General features: G+C 38.6%; 1 protein-coding gene across 1 annotated transcript; it reads left to right on the top strand.

Moving 5' to 3' along the window:
• The first annotated feature begins 742 nt into the window (after positions 1–742).
• Positions 743–18,114, top strand: pip5k1ba (phosphatidylinositol-4-phosphate 5-kinase, type I, beta a). The gene is made up of 15 exons (XM_084383984.1): positions 743–846; positions 5,626–5,854; positions 7,000–7,130; positions 7,650–7,767; positions 7,886–8,038; positions 9,550–9,846; positions 11,936–12,120; positions 12,599–12,679; positions 13,034–13,082; positions 13,186–13,270; positions 13,354–13,494; positions 13,594–13,681; positions 14,139–14,235; positions 14,649–14,718; positions 17,115–18,114. The coding sequence occupies exons 2-14, from the start codon at positions 5,783–5,785 to the stop codon at positions 14,685–14,687; spliced, it is 1,536 nt and encodes a 511-aa protein (XP_084240110.1). The 5' UTR covers positions 743–846; positions 5,626–5,782; the 3' UTR covers positions 14,688–14,718; positions 17,115–18,114.
• The last annotated feature ends 1,152 nt before the right edge of the window (positions 18,115–19,266 follow it).

Genomic DNA, 19,266 nt, shown 5'->3' with positions numbered 1-19,266 from the left:
GACGTTGTAGAAAGGTGCAGAACACTCTCTTTTCATTATTAATAATATGATTGTGAATAAATGACTTTAGATATTTTGTGGGGTCCAAAATGATTGTTTTGTTTATATCTGTAAGAATTCTGACACCACTGCTGAAAAGCAAAATGAAAGAAACTGCTGAACAGTTTAAGAGCCTCATCGTTGCCTCCAACCCTCGATCCACCTAACAGGGGGATTAACTAATGAGACACAGGTGTACGCAGAAAAAGGGGCAGAAAAACAGATAAAGGGAGGAAGTGGAACGTGAAACATGAGGGTATGAACTACAAAATTAAACAGGAAATACCCAAACCGAAAGACCCAAACCATGACAGCAGTAGCTTATAGTATCACTCATGACTATCATAATCATAAACATTATTTCTACCACCAGATATGTAATTAAAAGCTTTACAATATAGTCATCCTTATCAGCATATTAAAAATGCTTCATAAAAGTAAGAAACATACAACAAAGACAAAATAAAATGTACACATCACATTTTGATGACAGGTATACGATAAGAAAGTGTAGAAAACGTCTTACCAACGTTTGTCTCGTACAGACATGGATATTAAATACTAACAACAACAACTGAGTCTGACTCATATGTGCTGGGGAATATTACAACAGTGGGAGGTGAGAGAGAGAGTGACAGAGAGAGAGAGAGAGAGAGAGAGAGAGAGAGAGAGAGGAAGTGGTGAGGATGCTGTTCATCGCTGCAGCACTTTGCTCCTCATCTCGCCACAGAGTTTACAACACACAACATCGGGGCTGTTTCACTGACCCGTATTCATCACCATCTACTTACGACCATGCCTGTTGAGGTAAGGAGCCAAAGAGCGTTCATTTCCTGTCAACTCTCTTGTTCTAAAGTGAGGATGGAGCCACTTGTTAAACTTTCATTTCTTTTTTTCATTAGTTACACTGAGCTGTAGGTTTGTACTTGTTTATCCACTGCCGTCAGTGATTAATAAGAATAAAAATCATAATAATAGTATCAAGCAGCCCACAGGCTGGTCGTGTGTGGCTCAGGAGGAAGATGGGCTAGCGATGGTATCACACGAGGAAATCATCACCACTTCCCTTCAGTCAGAGACAGAAAGTAAAATGTCTGTAATAAAGCTGGATGGGGTTGTCATCGTTTACATGCATGCAAAAGAGCTGCGGTGTGCATGTTGTGTGTGTGAGCATGTGCAGTTTAAATATTCACCTGAGTTCACCTGAGTGACAAGTCACATATACACGAGATAGACTATACACCTGGCTAAAACTGTAATGTAAGTGCTGTAATGTCTCCTGCCTTCATGGAGGTTATAATGATCACTTATTGTTGAAGCCATGTTCTCCAGAGGTGTTGACTGACCTTTATAGTTCAGTCTGGAGGCTGAAGGTGATGATGTTGCATTATACTGAGAAGTGTCTCTCATATTCAGTTTATCCTCATCGATTGAATGTCTTGTGTATATATAATGTTTAAAAGGGTATATTAAAGTCATAGACTGGTCTCCCCCGAGGATACTATATTTTTAAAATATCATAGGCTGTAAAAGTATTTACTATTACATAACCAACTATTTTTCATGGTATGGAAATTCCATTGAAGTTATTATTGATGGTAGAAGTTCAGTTTGTTAGTTGATAACATGAATTTGCATCATGCAAATTGTCTGAGCCATGCTAGTGATTTTGCTATAGGTCTTGGATGGTCCTCCAGTTTGGACCAAATATCTCCATTGCCATTTACAACCGTTCATGGTCCCCCCCAATCCTACTGACTGTGGTGATTCCCGGATTTTCCTGTGGTCCCACCATGAGGTTGTTATTTGGCTTTCTGGGAAAATATCTCAACAGTAAATGCATGTTCAGACCGAAGCAACTGAAAAAGTTGATTGCCAGTGAGAACTGTTGGGGGTCACACATTACAAAAGCAAAGATCTCGGCTATTAAATTGTTCTATAGAGGTATTTGGGCTTTTTTATTTTTCTAAGCAATTAAAAAGTAGTATAATAAGTTATATATTACTCTAAGCAGACAGTAATATTGTAATGTAATTTATTATTTTATAATGAAGGTAATTAGTAATATGTAAAGTAACTTGCCCAACACTGCCAGTGAGTCGCAAAAAAATAACGTATATCACCATTCCCAAAACAACATGACGGTTGCAGCTTACTAGCACCAGGCGCTTTGGGCCTACGTTGTAGTTAGGTTTAGGCAAGAAAAGTACTGGGTTTTGGTTAGGTTTAGGGAAACATTGTAATGTGGGTTAAAATAACCATGTTACTTTAACTTACCTACATACAAAGAGTCAAAGTATCAGTATTGATACTTACATTACGAACATAATTTATGTCACATACGTGAAGTAAGTTAGCAACATTTGTATGTAAAAATACCTTAAAGTTGACTTTAGGTGTCACACCGGACACAAATAGAAGTCTCCTAGGCAAAAGTCATGTTTTTGTTTAACTTAACCATCCACACCATTCTCCACCCTGTGACACTACTTCACGTGACTTCCTCCTTCACTGCCGTAATAAATACTATTGCCACTAGAGGTTGCTGCAGAACAAAAAATGTAAATATGGGTCATAATACCCAGATGATTCATGCTAACCACATGCTTTGACCTTTCCTCAGGCAACACCAGCAGGTCATTTTTTTCTTTTACTTATCCTACTATCCAACATCTGCTGAATGGGTTTGTACCAACTTTTGTGTAAACATATATGGTTCCCGGAGGATAAATCCTTTAAATCCAAATAAGTACAAACCCTTACATAACAAATCTTTAATCTTGGTAATACATATAGCCACAGCTATATAAACAGCTGTCATTTTAAGTACAGAAATCACAGAATTGCATTCCATATCTGCAAGAACATTCCTGCTGTTTTCAAACGTCAATGTTAAGTATCAGTGTTGACAACTGGTGTTATTTTTGTGTGTCATAAGTGCCCACATAGTCCCTGTTAGAGATTTTTTATGTCAACAAGAATTTGTATCATCGTTACGAAGACACATGAGACACGTGAAAACTAAAGTTTATGTAAAATAATTCAAGCTAGTTGTTAAAGTAGAATTCTGTATGTATGAGCTTGCATTATATATTGAAAATATGCCAACATCCCTTCAGTCTGTGTGTGAGCCCAGGTTAAACCCATGTCCTCTGCTACACCTAAAGTATATGATTACTTGTCAGTGGTTGGACAATGTTTTTTGGTATTTTATTTATTATTAATTTGCAATCTAGTTATGATGAGTGTTATTAGTCAGCAATTGGGCAGACTAAGAATGTATTTGTATCAATGCTTTAAACGGAAATCCATACATCTAATCTTTCTAATTACATAAAAGCCAAACTAATGCACTTACAAATGCTTAATCCACCACGCCGTGTACACAGTGTGCTATTACATCACACTGTTTTCAATATGTAAAGGGCTCAAGAGGAGGCCTGAAATGACCTGTCAAAGACACATATTGTACATATAAGTAACAACGATTCACTACTCTAACAGCTAATCGCAAAGTGTATATTTGAGCCACCAATTAAAATACTCAAACAACCAGGAGAACTGCAAGACAAATCCTTGTGAAACGAGCTCTCTTATCATGATGCTTCTGAGACAGTTTCATTCTCCTTAAGTCAGACCGCAATACCACATCCTGAGGCAGTACTTAAAATAAACGGGGGCTTGTCTGTCAGGATCTGTGCTGGAGTTTGCAAGTGCACTTAATACACAAAAAAAGGTTTTCACAGGAAGGTAACTTTTTTTAGTTTCACAAGCTAATGTTTGCGTCATTGGAGCAAGTATGTGGCCTTAAATGTTACAGAAAAATCATGAAAAACAACTTGTGTTTTTACTGAAGTATGTCAGGCCACTTTAAAAAAGGTCTACTTGATAGCTAGCTGAAACATAAGTATCAGTATGTTCAGATAAATAATACAAATTATTAAAAATAGAAGAAAGTGTCTGAAATAAAATCATAATAGATAATAAATCATGGTGAAAACCACATATAAATTCAGGCTTCATCATACACTTGTATGACTTTCATGTTGTCAACAAACCTCCTTCAAGAACCAACTAACCCACTGTTTACTGAATCGAAGGCTCAAAAATTAGACTTGGTAGATTTAAACAGAAAATAAATTACTATCTGAAAATACCAGTAACACTTTAAAATGAGAGAACGTTAGTGTGATTCTAGAAGAATCTGCGTATTCAGGCAACAAAGGCTCAGGACTAATGACAGGAAAATCATTGTTGTTCTGTTGCAGAGTTGAATTCATGGAACAGCTGCAGTGAGGAACTAAAATGCACGGCAGTGGTGCACTGTGTGTTTAAATGTAGTTTAAACAGGATGTACCAATACAAAGAATTACAAGAATGGCATGTTGGCATTAGAATTTAAAAAAAGGTCAGGATAATGCATCAGACAAAAGTCTTCGTGTTGTTGCATTATATTTCACTGCACTCTTTTGTAGGGAGTAATCATTAGCATTTGTTTTCTATTATTTACAGACCAGAATAAATACATTTCATTTGCAAATATTGGTTCGTCTGGTTAGTTTCAACTATTCCTCTCTGGATGCAATTTGCAGGACTGATATAAGAATGAACCAATCCACTGGCATTTTGGCCTCTCAAGCTTTTTTTTGTTTAATCATCATTAAAGTGCTGAATGCCTAATCTGTTCTAGCACAGCTGCTAGTTACGACTCATTGTTGTAGCAATGTTTGTTTTGTGATCCCTTAATCCATTGTATTCTGATCATTTCTACATTATTCACAGTTCAATGTGACATAAGCTTTTACAACTAGGAGCATACAGTATGAATATATTACTTTTATACATTTTAAATAAAAAATATAATGTTCTGAATATGTGTAATAATATATATGAACACTTCTGGAGCGGCTTCCTAAGGGTTAGAATACAAAAATGTTGAGAAACTCTAATTTAAGTCAATTTCCATTGAGTTGTTTACATTGACTCACATTTAATCGACCCTCCTGTAAATGTATGAAGGGTTCATGTTTTCAACTGGATTTTCAATTTTTATGCAACAGCAGTCACCATGGCTACTCCTTAATCAAGTGCAGCACTTCCTGCATTTGTTGTGTTTGTCTCTGCTTTGGTCATCACTCTTCTTTAAGGGACTTAAGGCTCATATTCAGTATTCAAGTAAGAAAAACACTGAGTCACCTATGCGTACTGTTATAAAACAGGGGGAACTGGGTATGTTGTAATGGTTTTCCAACCCTTCTTAATAAGGATTAAGGGTTGTTGTGAGGGATTCTGGAGCTCAAGACTCACACAAACACCGGTGGTCCCTCAGACTTGTAGCAGGGCTTGGACAGAAAGGTCGGCACATTCGAAGGCTCTGTAAGTCGTAGGAAAGACGCAAACAGAGGAAGGATTTTTTTAAATAGACTGAGTGGAAGAGATTGTTGTAAGCCCTGAAATGTTAATGCGACCTGGGTAATCGGTCGTGGGTTTTTATGGTGTTCTTTATCAGCTGAAATGTGCTTTGCATTGACATTCACGCACATGCCTCGCACTGTGTAACTCCTCTTCTCTCTACTTCATCTACAGGAGTGGCGTAGCTGGAAAATGCAGTTTCGATAAAGCCCATTCAAGGTAAATAACTGCGTCGGGTCACTCATCACTGAGGGGAAAAAAGGAACTCAGCCTCACATTTGGAGGAAGGACATCTGCGCTTCCCTCTGATCAACTTCTCTCTGTCCAAAAGATGTCAACCTCCAGCGCTGACAGTATGGGAAGAGGAACCAAAACCTCTAAAGTGTCAAAGGATCATAAAAAGGTAAGCAGACGTCAGTATTAGTTATCAAGTTCTTGTCAAGGAAGGTAAGATGTCAAACATCCATCCTCTATTTGGAAGACAGTGATACTCTTGATTAATATTATTGCTGATATCAAACTAGAAATGTTTGTTGAAGGGAGCAGATGGGTGATGGACAAGATGATTTGGATGACCAGCCTCAGCTTTTTTGGCTTACAGAGAGATTTCAGTGCATCCTAATGACATCAGAACAGTTGAATTGTATTAAAGGGTTTATTTTAACAATTCTCTATTATTAATACATAAATTGATGAATTACCACAAATGCTTTCAGCCACACTGTCAATGTCGATCTGTCAGTCGGTCCACCACTTAGGTCCAAACTGATATACTGTATCTTAACCAGTATTGGACAAATTGCCATGAATTTGATTGCTACATGACTTTTCCTCTTATGCCACCATCGGGTTGACATTTGCGGTTTTAAGTGGCTCGTCAACAGCCGGATGGATTTCCATGAAATTTGTATGCTCAAGTTCCCAAAGTATAAATCTGACTTTGGTATTGTCTGATTTTTCCACCATGAGGTTAACCTTTTTCTCTCCTGAGTGAAATGTCGTTACAACTATTGGATTGCCTTCCATGAAATTTGGTAAAATTTCCCACTTCCACCATCTCTTATCCTTGTCTTATACTTCGATCAACCTGCTAAAACTGGTCAGATTCCTGCCAATAAACAAATGCTAGCATGCAAACCAGTTATTTGATCAGCCAAGACGGTAGACCTGGTCGGCTAAATATTACCTGCTAAACATCAGCATGATAGCACTGACAGATGTTAGCATGCTGATGTTAACTCAAATCAGCACTATGTATCTGTACAGTCTCACAGAGCTGCTGGCACAGCATTCGTGTTGTTTAGGTATCATGCTAACAGACAGTAAACTGACCCTTCAAGGTGGACGACTTAAAGCAGTAAAGCCGCTACTGGATGGACCGACAGACTGACGTCATCCACTGAGCCTCACTAGCATATCAGCATTGCTCAAGAATTTGACAGATTCAATAGAATTTGGTAAAATGTTGGGTAACTGTAAAAAAGAAGAACTAGCTGAGTTCTTCTTTCAATTGAATATGCTTTCTTCCTCCCTGTTACGGTCTGTTAGCCCACAGCTTCTGCCCTGAAAGGGGCCATCCAGCTGGGCATCGGTTACGCTGTGGGAAACCTCAGCTCCAAACCAGACAGAGATGTTCTCATGCAGGACTTCTCTGTGGTGGAGAGTGTCTTCCTGCCCAGGTAAACACTATTTTCTGCATGTTTTTATTGATGACATTTAGCTAATGCACATATTCAACACCAACTTCAGATGAATTCTTTTAAAGGATCAGTTCAACCAAATGATCGAGGAAATACTAGGGGACTATGAGAGCCGTAAAATCGGCTATTAAGTATTATCAATTATTTATCATAGCTTTAACTTTAAAAATACAGATGTGGCAGCATACAGATCTGTAGTATTGTTCAAAAAAGTTGCTTCTGAAAATGTGCAACCTGATTACTTGTGGATTAGTGGGAAATTTCCTTTTTCTCAGAAGACATTTGTCACAGTAGGAACAACACAGATTCCGTTAAATAGATCCAGTAAGCCATGACCATGTGACGTGAACCAACATACCAGTACCCTGAACCTGAAGCAGCTAAATGGAATTCAGCCATCATTCATTTGATAATTTACACTTTTCCTACTGTGACATGTCAAAACATCTGTGATAAAGGCCTACAGCACCGTTTTGTTTTCTCAAATATGTTCTCCAGCGAGGGCAGCAACCTGACTCCAGCACATCACTTCCCAGATTTCCGTCTGAAAACGTACGCACCACTGGCCTTTCGCTACTTCAGAGAGCTGTTTGGCATCAAACCAGACGACTACCTGGTGAGTATGAAGATTCATGTCAACGTCATTCTGATTCAGCAGGATGTGGCGGCAGTTCTAGTTGACTGGCTTGATTGCAACACTTGCTCAGACTTTGTTGCATCATTCTGAATTTCAGTACTCCATCTGTAATGAGCCTCTGATCGAGCTGTCCAACCCCGGTGCCAGCAGTTCCTGGTTCTACCTCACCAGCGACGATGAGTTCATCATTAAGACGGTGCAGCATAAAGAGGCCGAGTTCCTGCAGAAGCTGCTCCCTGGTTACTACATGGTGAGCTCCGTCCTCAAACTCTCACTGCACTTGAAAAAGTGAGAATCCGACTTACCTGGGTTGGTAAAGTCATTAAAAAAATCTTTAACGTAGGAGTGCTGAGGATGAATTGAGTCTCACAACCTGATGAAAGAAGCTGCTCTGTATTCTGATCGTATGGCACTAAAACAAAGTTTAATATTTAGCATCATTATTGATCATACAGTGTCATACATAGATATATTACCTCATCATCATACATCCTGTAAACAGCTGTTTAAAAAAGACAAATAGAATTCAAAATATGTCTTTTTCACTCGCTCTCAAAACAAAAGCATGATCAAGATCTTCTGACACGAGGCGGTCGTGCTTGTATCACTTTTGTCCACAGGGGGCGCCAGAGTCGACAAAAAGGAAAGTTCCGTGTAGCTGCTTTAAATGAGTAGTTTTCTGCAGCTCTCTTGTAAAGCTGTTATCTCAAGGTGTATTTTTTTGCATTCCTCGGTGTCGGAAAAGACAAGATTTGTTCTTGCACCTACTTGCATCTTTTTTGTGTGTGGTCGTCGCTGTGGTACTATGTGAATTCCCCTTCTCATACTGCATGTTTTCTCTGATGTGTGCCTCCACCACCAGCAGCAGAATTTCCTCCCTTTTCGATTTTCTTTTGTCAAATGTTCTATTATTCCATCTATCTGTATGGTTAGACACTACTCTTTCACAAGTTTAATTGCCAATGGGAATTTAAATATTTCCCACAAGTGAAATTAACAAAAAAGAATCCTCATCATAATCTTTTACAAAAGAATAGTCAGCGAGGAAGATGTACTGTAGGTTGAGTCTGACTGTCCTATTCTACAGTGTACTGTACATGTGATCATTCATGTGGTCACTTAGAGTTGCTCTTAAAGGTTCCTCCAACACTTTGCTGCAAGAAGAAGAGAGTCTCTTGATAAATATTATACAAGTAAGTCTTCCTCACTTTTGCAAGGGAGCAAGAACAGTTGGATTTAAAGAGCATCCCTAGGTGTATTCTTATAGATCAGGCCCAGGTTACTGAGAAACATCTGGATGTGGCCATATATCAGAGAACACGTTTACATTTATTGCAGTAACGTGACTACCCTAGCTTCTATTTACATGCAGCTGGTTGGTATTCAGGTTTCTCGTCCAACCGCCACCTTATTTTAGGACAGGTTCTGTGGTGACACAACAACAACATACTTTTTCCTGTTTGTGCATGTGTTGTTCCAATTTTACAAGCAACCTGCTATTGAGCCGTGGGACCAGGCCTTTTTATGGTTATTTAATTAAATTGCAGGTTCTGTTTTTGTTGTTGTTTGTTTTCAGGCCTTGGATTAAAAAGTCTTTATAATGTCCCTACACACACCTTAAAACCATGTTGATATCCCAGATAAGTATGTATGACAAAGAATTCAGGTTTCTCTATAACACTTCATGGGTCAAGGTTTCTATTTAACACAGTTTTATTCATTTATTCTAAATTAAAACCTGTTTTGTCTTTGTTGTTGTAGAACCTGAATCAGAACCCGAGGACGTTGCTGCCGAAGTTTTACGGCCTTTACTGCATCCAGTGCAGCGGCATCACCGTCCGTGTGGTGGTGATGAACAATGTGCTGCCACGAGCCATGAAGATGAACTACAAGTACGACCTGAAGGGGTCCTCGTACAAGCGCCGCGCCTCACGGAAAGAGCGCACCAAGTCCTCGCCCACGTTCAAAGACCTGGACTTTCAGGAGATGCACGAGGGCCTGCACTTCGACGCGGACACCTACTGCGCCCTGATTAAGACCCTGCAGAGGGACTGTCGGGTAGGTGCACACAAAGTTCTTGTATCTATTTGTTTGCTCATTTATCTTCCTGTGATCCTTATTCATTTCAAAAGGAAAAATATAAAGTTTGCTATTTGTTCATCCTCTGGGGAGCAGCAATGGGACCATGAATATCTGCAGCGAATCTGGACAGTAGCTGTTCATGTATCTTGCTTTGAATTGCAGTGTTCAATATACAGAGTGGCCAACTGATATCACCAACCTTTGGCGCGTCAGGAAAAATCTGTAGGTGTAGAGACAGTGTCGTAGGAGTTTCTTAGCATGATTTTGTATTATTATTTTATTTGGAATAACACACAAGGGCTTAAACTGATTATTTGTTTCATGTCTAATTAATTTATCAATTATTTCTTCTAGATGAAAAATGTCAATCACAATTTTGAAGAGCCCAAGGTGATGTCTTCCAAATGTTTTGTTTAGTCTGACCAGTAGTTCAAACCCAAAGATATTTAATGTACAATAGTATGAAGAAGAATCTTCACATATGAGAAACTGAAACCAGAGAATGTTTTACATGTTTTGCTGAATTAAAATGACTCAAGTGACAAATCAGTTCTCAAAATTGCTGCAGATTTTTCTCTCTCATTGTTTCAGCACTCAGATTGTCACAGTGAGTTTAAATCTTTCAACAACACAGGATGTACTAAATGGAGCCAGTTTTTATGGCAGAACATTATGCAACCCTGACAGCCCACTTCAATGAGCCACACTCTCTCCGCTCAGTCTCGAGCTGTTATGATGACCTCATTAGCGCTAGCCTGTTATTTCATTAGTGTGAAACAACAGTGGCCACTTGATGGAGGATTAACACCGGCAGACCAAAAAAGCACCTGACTCATATGATCAGGCTGAGCAGCTGGACTGTGGAGAACAAACCGGCCTGTCGGAGGGGGTAATGTGTGATTACTGAGCCTCTTTTTATAGCCTCTGTTAGTGTTAGTATTAGGGCTTCTTTGTTTACAGGAGTTACCTCATGACATCAGTGTTTGGTCAGCGGGCTTGAGGCTTACATATGTTGTGCTTTTGGTTTGCAAATCCAGGTTTAGTCTCTTAACTAGGGGCCTGCTTCTGGGATGGAGCGGTCAACATACAGCTTGTTTAGGAGACATTTACAGTGGGCGGTTTAAAAAAGTACATTAATTTTGTCCTGTGTTATTGAATTATTAAGACTAGTTGTTAAATTGATAATATCTCTGGGTAAAAGAGTTAAGAAATAATTAGAGGGTGACATAATACCCCAAAATAATAAATGGTTACCATCATAGGGGAAATTCACTTTTATCTTGCCCTGCATCACATGGAGGTCAGAGGTCATGCACATACACTGTCATACTGCTATGGCTGATGGGAATGTCATACGTTTAGCGGGTATTTGACAAATTAGTCTAGTGGATGTAGTAATTATGAAAGGAGCAAAGGGGGGAGGTTAGATGAAATAGCATAGGAGCGATAAAGTGCGCACATAGAGAAAGATTGGTGGATGGATGGTTCAGACACAGCAGGACTTTTGACTCAGAAGACTGCTGTCTGTGTCCTGAGTGAAACCAAAAGTTAACATCGACTTATTTTGGATTACCTTACGTACTTGACTTACGTTAGGTTAACGTTGGCGTTCCTAACCAGAAAGTTTTAGTTACTAAACCTAACCAAACTGTGACCAATTCACAACATTGTCCATTTAACAAAGGTCTCATAAGCCTACACCTGTCTCTAGTACTCTTCAACAGTCATATATGTAGTTCTGAGTCACTGGCTATCAACCTATGTAGTCATTTTGGTACAAGGACCATTAATATCTGTATAAAATGTCCCAATTCAATTCCAGTATTTCTTAGCTGCTAGCATGGCTTTAACTGCTCCAGCTTCAATTTCTCAAAAACAAAATAAAACTAAAACTGCATTTCTCATTCACAAGCTTTTGAAATGGGACATGTCCGCCTGCTGCGACTTTTACTATGATTTCAACCCCCACACAGCTGTTGTCTTACTCATTTTGTTACTTTAACTTGTCTTGTTCACTTTTTAAATTGATCTTTTAGTTTAAATGCTTCTTAAAATCTCTCGTCAGGTCCTGGAGAGCTTTAAGATCATGGACTACAGTCTCCTGCTGGGGATTCACGTTTTGGACCGGAAGCCGCTGAGCAGAGGAAGCCGATTGGACAGCAGGAGAGGAGGGAAAGTCCTCTACTCCACCGCCCTGGAGTCCATCCAGGGCACCGTGAAGGACCCCGAACCAGTGGCTGATGACGACACGTGAGAAAACTTATTGCAGTATCTTTCATTGTGAACCCTTTCGCCCTGCCTTTTTGGCTTTGTAGGTCATGCAGGGTGGAAAAATACAGTTCATCTCAAACATCACATTTCACGGCTTAGTTTTATTTTGAGAGCACGTCATGAACAGATTGGCTTTTATGCAGTTTAAAAACACGTGATCGTTCTTAACATGAACTACTCTTATCTTTTAGTTACAGGTGGCTTGACATAATTCCAAATAAATCTGACGTTTTCCAAACAAATTTGTTACCGTTGTTAAAGATTTTATCATATCTCTCTAACCAGATTTAAGTTTAAAAGGTACTTCTGTTTTTCTGTCCTCATACACAAACTGTTTTCACATGGACAAAAGCCCCCACACAATAGTCCAATCTGGTCCAAATGACACAGATGGCAATATGGCAACTATTTAAAACATTTCAAATCACTGTCAAATTCATTCCTGTCTTTTTTTCAGATTTGGTGGGATTCCTGCCAAACATAAAGACGAAAACCTGCTCATCTTTTTGGGAATCATCGACATCCTTCAGTCCTACAGGTGAGCCAATTGTCACAGTCAACAAAATTACATTTAACAACTTAAGGTGAAAAAATCAATAGATATATATTCTTCTTCTGAATTGAGTTTCCCTATTTGGTCATTATTAATTAAAGATATCATACATAGGTTTGTGCTTTTTATCATTCTGTTAACTTTTAACTTTTTTACTGCCATATTCCACCTAAAAGCTTTCTGTCTGCTTCATTTTTAAGTTTTTATCATTCATTTTTTGCATTTAATGGTCAATGAAGTTAAATATTATAAACATATAATTTGATGTTAAATTTAAAGCCAGTATGATCACCATGCGCTATCTTTTATATACATGTTCTTTTCAATTATTTTTATCAGGTTCATCAAGAAGGTGGAACACTCCTGGAAAGCTCTTGTACATGATGGGGTATGTAACCATACATCCTCCTCCTTACGTCCAAATAACTATGGGTGTGTGTGTGTGTGTGTGTGTTTGTGTGTGTCTGACCGCTTTCTTTCCTTTATTCCAGGACACAGTGTCGGTTCACAGGCCCGGTTTTTACGCAGACAGATTTCTGAAATTCATGGGCTCGACAGTATTTAAAAAGATTCATCGTAAGTCGTTGTGCTAACATAACTCTTGGATTCTGGATTCTGCGTGTTTCATTTTTAAAAATGTGTTTCTTTGTGTCTCCCAGCTTTAAGAGGAGCTTCTTCAAAGAGGAAGAGGGGTTCCCTCTATGCAGCAAAGTCGGCCTCTCAGGAGGTCCTGTCCCCACAGAGGGAGGAGAAGAAGGAGGAGAAGAAGGCCCAGAGCATGGACAACCTGGACGGAAACTGTAGGCTGAAATCATACATCTTGCATGATATAGTAGCCGGCATATTTGTAATTCTAGAAGAGCCTTTGAGTTATTTCATATTTCTGCTTTTTGCAACAGTTTACAGTTCCTCCAAGCAACCAGATCTTCTGCCAAGATCTGTGGCCTTTGAATCCCCCAGACACAGTGAAGAGGAGTGTGACAACAGGTACTTTATGTGTGCAGCTCGAAGATCTAAGTTCAAGAATTTAGAAAAGTTAAGATTGTTGGATCATTTTAAAATCACTTAAGGGACAATACAAGATATTTAACTGAGCAGTAAAGAGAAGCACAACAGAAACATTAATTTCATGAGTGCATATTTTACAGTTCATATAGTGAAAAATTTCTTTAATTCTGACAAAGGCCCATGTGGTCAAAATGCATATGGAATTTAAGAAACATTTACTACTTATTCATCAGGAGAATCTGAATTGTGTGGGCTACATTTATTTTTGTGTAATGTAGAAAAATTGTCTTAATTAAAAATTCAGTTTTAGTTTCAACCTTGATTCGGCTTAAGGATGACTAAAGTTGAGATTCACCAGCAAAACGACAGCGATGGACTTTTTTTTGTTCAAACAATACATTTTTACAGCGTACTTATTTGTATCTCTATCTTGCAGTGAAGACCGACGAGCCTCCAGTTCAACGATCGCTCTGGATGACCCCCTGTCGTCTCTCAGCAGGAGCCAGTCAGACTCTGAGTTGGACGTCTACTTGGTATGAAATGTTTGAAATGTTATAAACTGCATGATGGTATTATTCCATATTTATCTTACTGTCAAAAACCTACAGAGGGTTAATTCTGCTTGCTCAACCAAGATTTAAATATAATATAGGATACCTGGTGTGCCACGGTTTGGGGAAAATAAGCCACAGATTTTGAGATCCAAGTTGTAATAGTTGGAGAATAAGTCATAAGTCCACTGCTAAAACCTATGATAATGAGATTTATATTAGTGAGGTTTATACTAATAGTATATCAATTCATTCTCAGCCCATTTTATGACTTTTTTCTCAAAAAAGAAAGAAAAACGTGAGCCTTTGTAAGCCTAATACTTTGCTGTATTGGTGTACATGGTAACATGATTCATGATGAATCCAGGGGTCACTGGGTGTTTCTGCATTTTCAGTGTCACACAGTCTCACCCAGGCGACCCAGCTGGAGTTGATCAGTTGTTTGCATCCCAGCATCCATAAACTGTAAGCAGCAATTGATGAGCACTGACTTTCTTCATGTGATGCCAGCTAAATGAACAGAAATACAGTGTACCTGACTATCCTCTTATGAAACTGTCACATGTGAAATCTGCCTTTTCACACGTGAAATCATAATTTCAATGTGATAGGCTATTTTCACATGTGAATTGAAATTTTTACAAGTAATTTGAATTTCATGTGAAGTTCACATTTTCCAGCGTGAACAAATCAGTGATTGTGTTTTCTTCACATGTGGATCAGGTGAACATGACATGAAGCTTGCTTCTTTTTATGTGAATCCCACGTTTTCATGGGCTTGTTGATGTGACGTTGAGCTAAAATTTCATCGCATGAATAATGTGCCACATGTGAGCAGGACATTTTCTCAAGTGATTTGCTTTTTTCACATAAAGAAATGTGCACATAAGACATGTCCCATTTCACGTGTGACTTACATACATTTGTATTAAGTGATTGGCTTTTCGTCACATGACACAAACAAAACATGACACATGAAATCACATGAAACTTTCTTCACAAATGTCATATTTTCACATGCGATTGACTATTTTCACATGTCAACTAAAATTTGAGCATGTGCACTGGGCATTTTCACAAGCAATTGTTCTTTTTCATCTATCAATAAAAATTCTGCACAGATAGATGCAGATATGTACATTTTCACATGTGAATTACATACATTCATATGTGATTGGCTTTACTTCGCATGTGCAGTAGAATACCCACATTTAAAACCAAAACATGGCACATTAGTTCACGTTCTTCACGTGTGACTTCCAGATTGTCACACGGTTTCAGATGGGACTGACTTTTTTCGCATGTGAGGAAAAATTGTAACATGTGAAACAAAAAAGTTCACATGTGAACCGGACATCTTCACAAGTAATTGACTTGGGAATTTTCAAATCTGAATGAACATTTTGCACATACTGTAAGAAATGTACATTTTCACACCTGAATTACAGTGTATTTATTCATACGTGATTGGCTTTTTCACACTTAAAATTCCGACATTCTTACACTTTTCACAAAAAATGAAAACTGGAAATAAAATGTGAACTGTGATTGGCTGTTTTCACATATGAATGAAAAGGTCTGCATCAGAAATGTATATTTTCATATGTGTATTATAATTTACACATGTAGAACATGCTTACATCTTCCTGCCTGCCATTTGCCGCTATCCTAGCATGCAATATCTCACGCCTTTCTGGAACTTTCTTCTTTGGTGGTGGTAGTTTGGGTCCTTGAGGCCCCACTGGCATCCTATGACGTCTTTACTGCATGAGTCCACTCTCCCCCTCACTCCTTACGTCTGTGTCAGCCTGAGAAACCTCCATGAATCCCCTTTTCTACAGTACTTCTCTTACATAACCATCAAATCCTCATTCAGGCTTATGTGAAGCCGTTCCTCAGCCCACATTAAGCAGTTCTACTCAGCTCTGTGGGAAGCCTGCAGATGTCGGAGTTAATCTACTCTCAAAGCCTCTGACAGAAAACAGTGGGATTTCAAAAACTGTAGTGAGGGTGAGAGGTGAACTCATCTGACAGCCGTTTGTCTTCTAGACTCTTACTTCTATCCAGTGAGGGAGATGATCTGAATGTTCAGAGCTGTTTTTAACCTTTAACCCCAAAACAGAACAAAGTCCGGTCTAGATTAGGAGGAAAGAGATGTTCTTTACTCCATGATTTTATTGTCAGTATTTATTTATATGATGGAGTAAACATCCATGTGAGGGAAAAAACACTTTACACAATATGAATTCGAAACATGACAGTTCCACCTCCAAACAGGAGATCACATCGTACAAAAAAAATGTTTTTCCCCAAATGAATCAACTGGGTACATAAACACACTTTTAAAATTCTCCTCAAATAATTTGAACCTTATTCAAGATACACAGTGAGATATGTGCAATGTTTGGCACCATCTCACCAAAATGGGTAAAGGAGATGACACACCTTGTATCCATACAGTACGCACATTTATATATACATACACACATATTCTGTATGGTCACAGACATGAAAGAGGACTGCCATCTTACCTACCAGACCCCTACCCCACCCTGTGCACTCTAAAACTGCTGTAGGAAAAAAAATGATCTGACAGGTAACTCAGTATCAGTTTAGGGTAAGGGGCAAAAAAAATGATCAGGACACGTTTGCCTTAACTGTTTAAGGGAAATTAATAATATCAGTCACTTTAAACAGAGTCTCTGTGGCCCCTGGGCCTGTGCTCAGTGGGCCTATTCACAAATCCATTCACCTCCAGATACTAAATCCCAAAGTCCTAATTCATTTGACTCTAAACACCAATTGTTGTTCTTTGTTTCCTAACTGATAAAGGGGGGAAATCCTCTTTTTTTGTTCTCTAGTGAGAAGAACTGAGTGATGGACCCCGTCCTGACCTTTGACCTCTCAGTCCCACGGTGTGGAGACATCAGGACGTTGCAACAGTGTGAATGCTGCACAAACTACAGGAGTTCCTCCTCTGCGAGCATCACTCTGTGCCTCTGTGACTTTCCCTTTCTGAGTCAAACTAAATGTGCCAAACCACTGGTTCTTTTGTAGAAGTCCCATTATCAACAGATGAGGATACAGTCTGTGTTCATTTGTGTTAAGATTATTGAACGATGCTGTTGATATTAAACACTATGATGCTGTTTCTTTTCCCAGTTATTGTGCACTTTGCTGCTAGTCCACTGCTTAAAAAAAAAATTGAGTTGCAGTTTGACCTCTCCTTTTGGTTGTCTGAATTTCTGTGCAAAAGTTCAAATTCCTGAGCGGCTGGATCCCTGAGGAAAATAAGTTGTGTTGTAACTTCATCAGCTGCAGGCGAAATAATTGACTTCTGTTATTTTCAATCACAGAATTACATAGAGTTGTGTTGAGATCATTCTGCTTTCAGGAATCACTCATCTGTCGAGACATTCAAATATGCAGTGGTACAGTGTGTTACGTGCTTATAAACATTATGTATAACTTAATAATCCCTGCGTGTTTTCAAACATCCTCCATGACAAAAAAGTATTTGCTTGGTTTCTTGTTACAACCAGATTGTTTCAATGTTTATAATGTTTTTACTACAGCCTTACGCTGCCTACTACAGGGTGTAAATTGACCAATAGAAATGCTGTAATCACATACTTTCCAAATAGTTTTCGATTCCCTCACCTTTCATGCCTCTCTGTGTCATTTCTCTTGAGAATGTACATTTCATCTTCACTTTAAACTGATGCCTGTTATAAACTGTTCTGTCCTGGAGGTAAATTATGACCACGTTGTGTCTTCACATGCCCTCAGAAGTTAAACAGTCTGTGCTTCGCTGAGATTTATAGGCCTTCCACTGTATTATAGCAATACTTTGTAATTGTATTTTTGAAATAAATTAATATTTAAAGTCCCCCTCTCGTCAAAAATGGGTTTTCTTCTTGCTCCTCCAGTTGAATGTTTGATCTTCGCCGTGTAGAATGATGTATGTGCAGAGTTTGACACTAGACGGCTGCTGTCACATCCGTATCTCAAAAGTGTAAAGGAAAGAAGTGAACTGCTGTTGTATTTGTGTGTATCTAACCACAACTACATTTATTGACAACTCTTAAACATACGGGACGTACTCATGGCTACACATTACCAGAAAATGTCAGTTTAATTCAAGAAAGTTTTGTAGGAGTCAAAAAAAATCCCATGAATAAAGTTTAATTAGGACGAGTCTCACTCACGTCAATGTCATTTTTAGTTTAGACACAAGGGGGCGCAGCAATGATACTACTGTCAGTACATGACAAGGTTTGACCACTGCGCCATGCTATTAAAGGATAATAAAATAAATGTATTTGGTTTACAAGGCTGCTTGTTTTTGGATAATATCTTAACAGATAAATATATTTTGTGCATGCAGGTTTAGTTTTTTAAAAATGTGAATCTCTCTGACTGGTGCAGTTCAATATATTTCTGCAGAGTGTGAAGCAGCACTGTAGGATTAGAGGATTTAGTTTCAGTCTGAGTGAAAACATCTGCCAGAGGTGGAAATGAACACAGTACATTTGTATATTCTCTGTTTTAAAGAGTGATTTTGAAGTAGCTGGCACAAACCTTGACTTTTACTTTAATTTATGAAGTGAAAGAGGCTGTTGTGAGGATCAAAGCTGTCTTAGCAGATGTTACCTCTCTGCGTGAGTCTAGTGTCATTCTGAAAACCACAAATTGCAGAGTATTAACAGCTTTTACTAGGCTTTTCTAACCCCAGACATGCCCGAGTGTATTAACCTGAACAGGCTCAACCAGTCAGACAAGTGGCATAATGACAGCTCACTGTCGCTTTTGTACCATGTAAATGTGCACCACAAGTGTAAGAGCAAACAGCAGAACAAATCTGTGAAGAATTGACATCATTTGTTTAATGAATATTGCTGCCACTGTCATAGACTTGCATTAGTATTTAAAGTGATTTGTATTTTTGAAAAATCAAGCTAAAGACAGAAAGAGAGTGTATTTTTATTTCTCGCAGGGTAAAGTTGAGCTTAA

The sequence above is a fragment of the Pagrus pagrus genome (genome assembly GCF_965226575.1).
Source record: "Pagrus pagrus genome assembly, chromosome: 19".
NCBI lineage: Eukaryota > Metazoa > Chordata > Actinopteri > Spariformes > Sparidae > Pagrus > Pagrus pagrus.
Note: the sequence above shows the minus strand (reverse complement) of the source record. Positions and strands in the feature narration are given on the sequence as shown.

Coding starts and splice junctions, on each gene's coding strand:
- pip5k1ba (XM_084383984.1), top strand. CDS start 5,783: ATGTCAACCTCCAGCGCTGACAGTATGGGAAGAGGAACCAAAACCTCT. Junction 13,083..13,185: donor AAGCTCTTGTACATGATGGG/GTATGTAACCAT, acceptor CCTTTATTCCAG/GACACAGTGTCGGTTCACAG. Junction 13,495..13,593: donor GGACAACCTGGACGGAAACT/GTAGGCTGAAAT, acceptor TTTTTGCAACAG/TTTACAGTTCCTCCAAGCAA.